General features: G+C 33.9%; 1 protein-coding gene across 7 annotated transcripts; it reads right to left on the bottom strand.

Annotated features, from left to right (window-relative positions):
- Positions 1–1,140: 1,140 nt before the first annotated feature.
- Positions 1,141–8,295, bottom strand: LOC110410861 (Plant Tudor-like RNA-binding protein). Of its 7 annotated transcripts, none has more exons than XR_016350911.1 (7): positions 8,091–8,295; positions 6,964–7,396; positions 5,875–6,612; positions 3,531–5,135; positions 3,275–3,365; positions 1,685–2,236; positions 1,144–1,567 (listed from the first exon to the last, which is right to left on the bottom strand). XR_016350911.1 is itself a non-coding variant. In XM_021420763.2 (4 exons), exons 2-4 carry the CDS (start codon positions 7,363–7,365, stop codon positions 5,130–5,132), a joined length of 1,146 nt encoding a protein of 381 aa, XP_021276438.1. In that variant the 5' UTR covers positions 7,366–7,396; positions 8,091–8,295; the 3' UTR covers positions 1,141–5,129. The 7 variants fall into 7 exon arrangements, 2 of the variants coding, with proteins under 2 accessions (XP_021276438.1, XP_021276437.1); XR_016350912.1 differs by having other exon boundaries at positions 1,144–1,895; positions 2,060–2,236; XR_016350910.1 differs by having other exon boundaries at positions 1,148–2,236; positions 3,531–3,643; positions 4,843–5,135.
- Between the last annotated feature and the right edge of the window lie 3,429 nt (positions 8,296–11,724).

Genomic DNA, 11,724 nt, shown 5'->3' with positions numbered 1-11,724 from the left:
TTAGTTTTTTTATTTTCTTTTTGGCGTGACACATGACAACAACGTAGAATTCAAAATAAACGTAATAAAAGTTATGAAATGATGGGTACACTTAAATATCTACAAGCAGCAGTGTCATATGATGGCCACATTTAAGATTTGGGACCAACGTGACTGTCCAATTATGATTTTTTCCCCCATAATTTAATACGAATAGAGGAAGTGACAATTGTCACCATTATTTTGGTGTTGCTTCTATATTTGCTCATTTCTATATCATGAAAGCAGCAGCTGACGGCACTTGCCAACACCCCCCATACATGCAAATTGCAAATGCTCCTTTTTATCATATACCCCAAATTTTCAATGTCCACATGAGTATCTTCAACCAGAAAATTTCAACACTAAAGAGCACAAAGGAATAATGATCTGTCTCTACCTTTGTTATAAGGTTAATCTTTTGTTCTTTTGTAAATTTAGCCTAAAAACAAATAGGAAAGTGGTTGCATCCATGGAAACTCTGAAAGATAAAAGAACAAAAAGAGAGGAGAAGAAAAGAAAAAGAAGGGGGCAATCTAGGAAAGGGCCCAGGGGGAGAGCTAGAGAAATTGGCGTCCCCCTTTTAGGATGGGGGGCATGATCACATGGTGAAGAGATGCAAATGAGACAATGGCAGAGGATTTGGTGGAGCCCCATAAATGCACAACCCATTTGTAGCCTTCCTTCCCTCCACCTTGCTATCCCTCATCAACCCCTTGTTCTGAAACAGTCTTAACCCCCCACCCTCCCCCAAAAACAAAAAACACTCAAATCAATCTTCTTCTAAATAATAAAACAAAAGCTTTTGATTGATAGTTCACACTGTCTCTATTTATAATTTGCTGTATATACTGACCAAAGGAATGACACCTCGGAATTTTGCTGCTCGTTTCTGTGACAAACCCACCTGGTGCCATTGGCCCCCTCTTTTCTTTAAAGCTTCCTCAACTATTTTTTATTAAGACCAAAATCAGATTTTCCTTTAATATAATACATAGGAAAACAAAGGCCAAAGAATCTAGAAAGACTTTGCCCTGTTTTCTATGTCACGTTGCCGACTCACCAGCAGTAGTAATGAAATATCACAATATTTACCACACGGGCAAAACAATATCATATTTACTTTGTTTCTATAGCTGATCTGGCGAATCAGGTAAGTAGTTCAATAGTTTTTTTCATCTACAAATCTTAGTTTCTGTGCTTTTACTGTACATTTTGCAACTTAAAGCACTTGATTTCTTTAAACTCATTGAAAAAGATAAACAACTACCAAGGCAAGATCCAATAGTTTTAAGGCATGTGAGCTTACTGCAGAGAAAGATATGGAAAGATAAGCCTGGAATGCCAGCTTTGCTTTAGTGGAGTGGAGTCGATGCACCAAAGATTTTCCTTCTTGGGTAGGGCTTGTGGGGTAATGCAAAACTTTGGTTTCTAACTAAAGCAGATTGTTTATCACTAGGCTGCTGATAATCTGTTGCCCTGGCTGGCTGCTGCTTCTCTTTCCACAATTAACCTCTCGGTTCCTAACTTCCCAGCTGATCATATTTGACTAAATAAACAGTAACATTGATGTTAGAATTGTTGGGTGTTAGTGTCAACTGCTTTTGCTCTGTAAGGCGGGGCGTGGCTGACAAGGACAGACAGATGGAGTTTTGAACATATTTACCAGCCAGCAGCTATCATCCTTAAACTCCAGACTTGGTTTTTGGGCAAGTTTGCTTTCAGGCCCATCAAGTCGTCAATTCTGTCCCATGTTGCAGATAAGCCTGTCCATGTATCAGGTTCACTAAAATCAACAAAAGCCCACGCAGGTTTATTGGAAAAGCAACCCATCGGAAAAGTGAATGAAACAGCCTTCAGTTCCACCTGTTACAGAACTGAACCACAGCACAGGAACAATGATGCCAATAACAATAATAATGATAGCATTATCGAATCTCAAAACTGGCCACAGATTAGCAGAAAGATTCATATATATCATTTGCCAACAACATGATTGACTGCTGAACTAACTTTACAATGTTTTGGAAGTGTTATAAACCTGCTTGGGACCCCACGTTGTTCCTACAAGAACAAGATCGGGCATATAATCAAGTAGGACCGGAGTACTCCGAGAAAGGCTCCCGCCCCTCCAAGAGTAAAGGGTTCTGACAATGAGCAATTGCTTGGGGACAACATCCACAGGCTACATGGTGGATTTTAGCACCACTGCACCAGGCTATAGATATAATTTCAGCAAAAACATCAGAAGCCATAAAAACACCAAAATTTAAATTTAGAGTGCAGTCCACACACACAACTAGAGAGAGATTGTCTGAATAGGATCCAGCAGAGCAAGTTAAAATAAGGATAAAATATTGAGTTTGAGATGTGGATAGTGCAAGAACCTACCGGACAAGTACCACATATTGACAACTTATTATCTCCTACCATTTTATGTGATTATAATTTTGAACTCCTAAAAACTCATTGCACAGATGTTGCCACAAATACAAAGCAAAAAACGGTTTCTAGTTTTAGAAATAAATAAAATAAAATGATCTTTTTTTTTCACTTTTTTGGCTTTTGGGTAGTCATCAGAGTTTGGACACTAGCATGTAGACGGATCTGCCATGACAAACAGAAATTGCTTTTCAATGCAAGGCATGAGAAGAGCAGCAAATAGTGCAACAGTAGGACACCAAAATTTCTACCATCAAAATACCAATGAGAAAATGAGTATATAAATGTATATAAACTTCAATCTTCAATTCTTCCTAGTTCCTTGGGAAAACATGCAAAGAGATCATTATTCCACAGGGAGAAGACCTATTTATGTCTCAAGTCAAATTTATTTTATAAACTATATCATAGAGGGCATAAGTTCTGAAAACACAGATAGATGATCAGGCATTAGATTCAAAATCATGCATCTCTAACCATTCAATATTTTGGAATTACCCATCGCCCCTCTCAAGCATAACACTTCATGGCTCAGTATAACATCGAACACATAAGATCACAACAGAAGAAAATGCCTCATCTATTGTGAAAACAGGTACTTCACTAGGTAGCTCTTGTGAAATCAAACATTTTAAGACATCCAAGTACAATTAAGCAACAAAATGTACACTGTTTGCGACTAGCAAACAATTTATTATTCATGCCATGGTACATGTTGAATTCATTAGTCACAACATTGTTGCCAAAAAATGACATTATATAAAGTCACACTCCAAAGAGGGATCATCCTTATGCTACTTCTAGTTATCAGTACCTGTAATAATCTTTCCCAAAGTTTGCCAATTGCATTTGACTCTGACATAAGCCTCTTTGTTAGATTTGTTTGCACCCAAAATGGACGAAATCTAAAGCAAGAACAAGAATGTAATGACTTAATAGCTTTGCCGACTGACTCAACCAGATCACCCGGAAAAAAAAGGGGAAAAGAAAAACTGCATGCTGAAGAACTAAATCTAGACTAAAGGGAAAAAGGAAAAGAGAGAGAAGAGGGAAAGGGAGAGCAAAGAGACCCATGCACATCTCTTGCGGAGTGGTCATTACAGCAGAGCAGATCAAACCATCCTCAAGAAGGGAACATGAAATTCTGAGAGCAGACAATGACAAAGCTCCATGTTCATCAGCCCTAGAAGCAAAAATTAAGTTTAAAAGCGTCATACTTTCGTTGCCTGCCACATTCAGAAATAATTGAAGTTTCCTTAAAGAGAACTGATTACTGATGAAAGAAGATAATTTGCAGTCACCAGAAAGAATGTTCCAAATATGTTTTAATAAAGTAAAAAGGAGAAAAAGAACAAATGTGCTAGAGCTCTGAAGGCACTCCTTAGCAAGAAATACTGATTCAAATCACCCCTCTTAACTGTAATTAGGTTAATTAGTGCAAGATAACAACATTACTATATGAAACATGACTTAAGATGAGAAACTCCTAAAAAATTTCCAATTTCTCTTGGGAAGCAATAGCCCCTGGGAAATACTGGCTATCATGTCATGTTCAATTTCCTTGTGCATGTAGACCAGCAGATAGCACATAACAGATTATAACAGATAACATGCTTATTTCAGTTGTGAAGCAAATAACACTAGAGTGTGGAGCTGTGCCTTACCAGAAAATCTAGGGCTAGTTGTCTATATTTCTTAAGTAATGAAGTTTTATTCTATCCAAAAAAAGGATAACAGCGTATATGTTACCATTTCCTACTACTACCAACCAATTAGTGGTACAGAGCTGCTACTTTCCCATGTAGAGGCTAGATGGCAGCATCTAAACGACCAAAACAAATTTCATTTGTGCTAGACAAAGAATTCATCTAATAGGATAAAACGAGCAACAGAATTATAAAGATTGACTCCAGAGAATCAACAGCCAACTCAGGACTACCAGACTTGGACAGGAAGCAAAAGAAAACACCGAAGAGGCAGTGAGAAATTAGGATCAACTCCCAGACATTACTAAAAAGGTCAATCCAATTGCCAACTAGACAGAAACTGCACTTCCGGAGCACTTCCCTAACTTGGCTAATAACAGTTCTAATTTTATTTTACAACAATCTAAGTGGCATGAATAAAGACATGCCATGTGAGGATGGTTTATGCAATATTTTCTCAAATCCATGATAACATGTCTCTTGCATTTCCATCCTATGCTTGTGCTTGGCAAGATCATCAACCAAGCGTGCTCAAAATCTCAGTCCATCCATTATTAACAAGAGAAAAAATCAAATTATGAACTCCACAAATGGAATACAGGAAAAGTAGATTTCAGCATGATTACTTTGCAAGAAACAAAGCGAAACACACATGGGCCAGCAGAGGATGTCATACATGGATAATCTTACATAAAGGTCCAAAAGAAAACCTTTTGGGATATCCACATATCAGGTCATCCCATGGCAGCCACAAGATTCTGGTCTTATATCCTTCAGCAACACAGATATCTAAGGCTCACAGGAGACCTGAAATTGAAGAATCCAGCAAGCCACAAACTAAAGAACTTAGTGCCTCGTAATAACTTCCCCTACAAATTGCCCCACTGTGGAAAAGCAAGAGAAAGGTGGCAAACCCCAAATCAGCTTTGGACATTTGGAAGGAAGGTGCCTAAGCCTCCTTCTTCAACCCTGGAAAATACAGGGGAAGCATCAATAATGTCCTCCAATGAGAATGCTTATGCTGAAACACAGAGTATTATACCCTGAGAACATTCACATTAAATAGAAGGCTTGGAACATCTTTCCCTAATACTAAACAAATTTCAAGAAAAGCATACATAAGCACTTAGTCAGAAACAACAAGAGGGCTTTTGTCACAGGATAACATTTTTAATAACTACAGAATTCAAATGTCACCAGAAGATTACTCATACATCCATTGTACATCAAACAGATGCAAGAAATATATACAAGAGAATGATCAGAAAAATGCATTCTTGATATCTGCCCAATTGTTGGCAAATGCCTGATGTGCTATTTCTCAAATATTCGTTTAACTAAAATAAATGTACAATATGAGGGAGAAAAGAAGAGATAGAGGAACTGATACACAATGCTTAGCTCAGAAACATTTAACGCTTTTCAGTTTTTGTTGTGTTACATTCATTTCAAAATATATCAGTATATGCTATAAACCTAGATGAGGAAAATTGATAGCATATTTCATCAAGCTTCATACAATTGAGGGAGCCACCAGGGTAATGATTTATCCAAATCTATTTCTAAGGGGAAAAAATAAAGAGGTAAAAGAAACCACAGACACGCCTGGTTATCTAATTGGAATACCACTATCAGCAGAAATTAAGTTTCTTAGCTCCATCAAATGTTCATCATTAGATATATGAAGTGAAAGACGAAGATTTGTCACCAATGCTTCTTGTTCCCAACTTAAAGGCCCTGATGCATGCAAGGCCTCCATGGTGCAACGGTAGGCATGTAACTCTATTCTATGGATCTCAGCAGCGAGTTCCTCTTTCGTAGGAAGGAGACAATTTCCTACCTCATCTCCCCTTGGACAAAAAGATTCAGCATCACTACATTGACCATCAAGATCTTCAATAGGACCTGTAGAAACACGATGAGGCAACTTATATAGATTGTTACTACTCACGCTACAACTACCAACAGAGCATGTAACACGCTCAGTGTCATTGGTTTCTAAGTGTTCTGCAATATAACATCCGACAGCACCATTTGGTTTTCTCCTCTCCGCATCCAATTCAGACAACCCAGTTCTGTTGTCAATAGAAGCATGAATGTATTTTTCACCCAGCATATCTCTTGGGAAAGCAACAGCATCTACCTGTCCATGAATGGATGGATTTGCAGCAACCAGTCGGTACAATCTTCCATCTTTCTCAACCGCTCTAAACTTCTGTCTAGCTCCAGCAACAGCTTCAGTTTGAGAGCAGCATCCTATCTTTAGAGTTTTTGAGGAAGCAATAACAGATTCTTGGTAATTAACCTTTTTGTTAACAGGACCACATTCACCTTTCAGATGTCGATTTGTCATTCTAATCGTATTCTGAAATTGGGAGCTAGAATTTTGATTGTATCTAAGAGTATAATTTTCACAATATTTCCCTTCTTCACAACTGCCAGAACCCTGCACATAGACACAATATAAATGAACATCTTCATTTATGGAACCAAAAACAAGTATATGACATCAGGTTTTGCCTGAACTTATTAGAAATACCGCATGGTACTTAGATCACAATCTCATAGAAAGAAGGCTTACTGTCAAAACGAAGGATGTCTCATTCAGGCGACAAAATAAAAATATTCAAGCTAACCTCAGGTTATAACAAAACTGAAAATGGATATGGCAATGATTGATATCAAAATAAATCAACTCGAGTAAATTGTTTAACTATTAAACAATGAATGCTGAAAAAGCTTTGAAAATTTTAAAAATTTCAAATGCATGAGGAACACAGATTGAGATGGAAAGTACCTTTCCAATCACAACCCATTCATCATCTTGCCACGATTGTCTCACACGGATGTCCAATCTACTGACCTTGAATTCCAGAGATGATCCCAGCAACCTAACCAAAATGTACTTTTTCTCTAAAACCCCTAAAACTGTTGCCATCTTCCAGGAAAAATTGTCAAAAACCTCTACAACATCACGAGGGGCCCAATTATCTGGAATGACCGAAGCAGGAGGACAAGGCCTGATAGCCTTCCTAGATACCCTCTCCACAATCATCTTGTCAGTGGCACCAGAATAGCCTTGATACCTAACTGTATAGCTGCGGCCATTGCCACTGATTATCTCAGCACAATGCCAGGAGCCTGATGGCACCTCTTTTTTGCTCAAGACTTCCACTTTGGTCCCTTTCTTGAATCTCATGATCCCTATTACATAAATTCCAACGCACAAACTGCAAAAGACATTGAAAAATTGAGATGATTAATTAATCAAACAATCTCAAACAAAAAACTATAATAACAATCAATAAACACTGGATAAAACATACAATTAGAATATACTAGCATACTATAGAAAGAAATAACAAGGGGAAAGTTTTTTCTTTTTTAAAAGGCAGTTTCTGCAAAGTGTGCATAAGAGAAAAGCAAAAAAAAATTGGATTAGGATTATAGAAAATAAACAAAAAAAAAAGATTAGGACATGTAATAAAAAGATCTTTTTTAATGAAAAGAACAAAGAAAATCTAATACAAGCGTTATTCATTCTTGGAAATTAATTTAAAGTAAACAAACAAAGCAACAGTCAGGAGCCGGCTCTGTTTGGTTCCTAAGAAAATGCAGCAAAAAAGAAAAGCAATCAAAATTTCAGGGCAAAAAATTAATTCAAGTGATCTACTAAGTTCAAACTTTCTCTATTTTAAAAATCAAAATTAAAAAAAAATTAAAAATCATAAAAAAATTAATCGTCTTCATTTATGTATCCACCGTTTTCTCAGTAGCCAAACAGAAGAAAAATAACAACAATCACAAAAAAAAAAAAAGAGTTGTAAAGCGAAATATTTTAAACTTGTTCGTAATCTAAATAATCAGAATTACATTCAAATAAAATACTTAGAATTATCGAATTGAGGAAGAGATTTGACTAACCTTCGATGGAGGATTCAAGAGAAAAACAAAAGAAGCTTTGTTTCCCAGTGCTTTTCAGAATTTAATTTGTTGTTATTTTTGTTATCGATTTTTTCTGTTTTTTGATTGGGGAAATTAATATTTATATATATGGCGTTTTTTATTAAAAAAGAAAAAAAGAAAAGCGTATAAGGGAAATTTTGGTACAAATAAACAAGGAATAATATGGTAAGCTTTCTATGCCAAGTTGCCAACTGCCCAAGAATAGCTTGTTGAGGTGGGATTAACTGTTTCCATCTTATTGTGCGCATTCCGCACTCTTTTTTTTTTTCCCCTTTTTTTTTCTTTTATAACATTGGTAAAAATATTGTAATTAATTTGATATTTTAAGTTTAAAAGTTCCAAATTCAAATTTGTAAAAATGAACAGAATAAAATTTACAAAATAAAAAATTGATATTATTAATTATAACAAGTATTAAAAGTGATAAATATTTATTAAGGTTAAATAGAAGAATAATAATATCTTAATATTTTGGCCAAAATCTGTTAAAATTAATTGAGATCTTAATGTGATATTAATAAAAGATCACGATAATTTTTTTTGAAGTAATTTCTTTTTGGCATGAGATGCTTTTTTCCATTACCACTCCTTAAAGCTTTAGGTTGTTTTGTTTTCTCTGGAGTCTTAACTCTCAAGTTGTGGGTTCCCTTGTTCTCCTTGAACACCCAGGCTTGAACTCAACCTGCTCATTTGTTTCTGAGTTTTGATTGGTTATTCACATAAAAAGGATTTTAATTATTATTATTGGGTACAATGAAAAGGTCTTATTTTAGCGGTCACTTTCTGTGTCTGTGCGTTTGCCTTTTCTTTTCTTTCTTTTTTTCTTTTTTTTTTCCTAATATAAAAGTGCAACGAATTCTGTTCTTTGAAAGGAGTTTAGGTATGGTACAAGCCAACTAATTGCGTGAATTGCAATATTGAAATTAGTTAATCAAAGAATGAAAACATTTTGGAGAAAGCTGGTAGGGGGAATGGAGTAAATATTATTTTTAATTTTAAAAAATGTTTGATTATAAAATTTTAATTTTGTTATGTATGACAAAACGTGAAATAATTAAAGACATATATTAGACATCTAAATTCTTAATCTTGGCATATTAAAAAGTATATAAGTTAAAAGGCTTTAATTTACTGATTATGATCTCCATGTTACGTGTTGCCGGAAATATATTATAATCATAAAAATGGAACTTAATAAAAACTATAAGCCTGTTAAAATAATCATTGTTTAAATTTTTGGGGAAAAAAAATCTTTTATGAATATATGGGGTAAAATGGCCAAAAGAAAAGGAGGGGATAAAACAAATTGACTCCTGCAAAGGGAAATTAAACTGAAATTTGATACTTCCAAGACTTTTGTCCCTAAAGGGCATTTTAACAGGAAACTTGAATTGCAACGGGAAGGTTTTCGATTTGAATATTGAGAAAGTTGGGATAACATTTATGGGAAGGAAAATACTTCTTTTTATTATATAATTCAAAATTTATATAAGAAATAAATTTTTTTAAAAAAATATATATGGAAAGTAAATTAATATACTAGATAAACCCTTAAATTATTACAAATAAATCTTTTTGTTTATAAAATTATGTGAATGATACATGTGACTTTATTATCAATTGATATTTTTTGTATTCAAGATAGATGACGTGATTTTTTTTTAAATTGATAAAATTGATTGAAATAATCATATCTCGAGAAAAAAAATCCCACTCAACCAATTTTCACCATATTATAAAAGCTACATCAGTAATCACGTATGCAAGAAATGTAATTTGGCCAAAATATGTCAAGATCATGTGATACAATGATATCCATTTATGAATATAATAATTTATTCAAATACAAATTATTAAAAAAAACCTTTTTAATAATTTAGTAAAAAAGAAAACAAAATAAAATTCCTCATTCTACTCAACATCTTATCTCTCAGACTTATTAATAAATCGTCATTTGAAGAAACAAGATTTCATGGAATAAGATTCTGAAAACCATGATACAAAATTGCACATTATTGTTTAAATGTGGCCATTTTCGGGAAGCTATTTCCTGGCAAAGAGTTGATTTGCTCAAAACTCAAAAGAACCAAGGGTCAAGCCGTCGATAGATTTCCTCGCACAAGTACTAAAAGATTTCAATTTTCGCAGCCTCAGCAAACTACGAAATTACCTTTTTTTCTTTATTTGACTAATGACTATACTCTTTTGAACTTGTCAACACACTTTTTTATGACACATCATCATCAATGGGTTATATCTGTCTAACAAAACTTTTTTGGGTACAAATACTTAATTTATTAAGGATTATTCGGAATAAATCTTATATTTATTTTTATGAATTTTATTTTAGGTGTCAACAAACAATTTGTTAAGCCACATTTTTAGCATGAGAGGTTTTGGAATAACGGTGACTAATTTTTATCACTAAGTGTTATTATTATTGTTTTTTTTATTTAAAGAAAAAAAATTCAAATTTTACTTTTTAAATAAAATGATCATATACCAATTAATGGATCAAAGGTTCGTGTTATTATTATTATTTCTGTATCTATATTTCTTGTATTTGAAAAAATACAATGAAATCATATACAAGAATAATTCAAAATTAAGTCTGACAAAATATATGTATCTACGAAGGGATAATTAAGATTATTCATTAAAAAAATTTATGTGAGAACAAAGTCACCTTATAAAACACCATTAATATCAATATTATCAGTATTATTTCTGTTTTCACTTCTTAATAAGAAATGGTGCACAAAACTCTCTCCCTATTCCGCCTACTTCCCTTTATTTCCCTTTCCGTCAAGGCTCTCAAACATGATTCATATATCTCATTTGATTCCAATCCTCCCCAGAAGGCATAGCCGTGGACACTGTGCAATATTAATTCCTATGGCTTTTCCAACTGAAAGAAATGTTGATCTTTAGGGCACCTCTCCTCCAAGAGGTTAGCCGCAACAAAATTAAGGAATAAAGATGCTTTTGGGGAATGATAATTGCGGATTGCCAAAGCATCAAGGAACTGTTGTTTTCGGTTGCTACCACTTACATCACTTTCAAATTTTTAATTCAATTAAAAAGCCTTCAATGCATTATGTCTCCATAACATTCAATTCTGCAGTTAATGTTCCTACCCATTCTATTTTCAGGTTTTTACCTTCTCTTCTGTACAGGCATTGATTGAAATATTCTAGTAAAAAACGAAAAAGCTTGTTGATTGTCAAATAAATTATTCTCAAAGCAAAACCAAATATGAACATCAAGGGTTACAAGTTAAAACGAAAATGTTCTAATAGACGAGTTCCTTCTTAGAGTTTAGACTTGTGATCGGTTTTCCAAGAAAAATGATATAAGTCTTTAGAAAGCAACATTTTCATTATATATACAAAAAAAAAGATATTTTTAAAAATAACTCTTAAAGATAAAGATGTTTTTAAAAATAACTCTTTTTATAATTTTAACTATTTTTAGTCAAGTTTAATAAAATTATCCTTAATAAAATCACATAATATGATATTACACGTCATGTACAAAAACATGTTATATGTTATGGTTAGGTTGTTATATGCAATATACAAAAATATGTGAT

Source organism: Theobroma umbraticum, unplaced genomic scaffold, assembly GCF_002168275.2.
Source record: "Theobroma umbraticum cultivar Fairchild unplaced genomic scaffold, ASM216827v3 scaffold_56.0, whole genome shotgun sequence".
NCBI lineage: Eukaryota > Viridiplantae > Streptophyta > Magnoliopsida > Malvales > Malvaceae > Theobroma > Theobroma umbraticum.
Note: the sequence above shows the minus strand (reverse complement) of the source record. Positions and strands in the feature narration are given on the sequence as shown.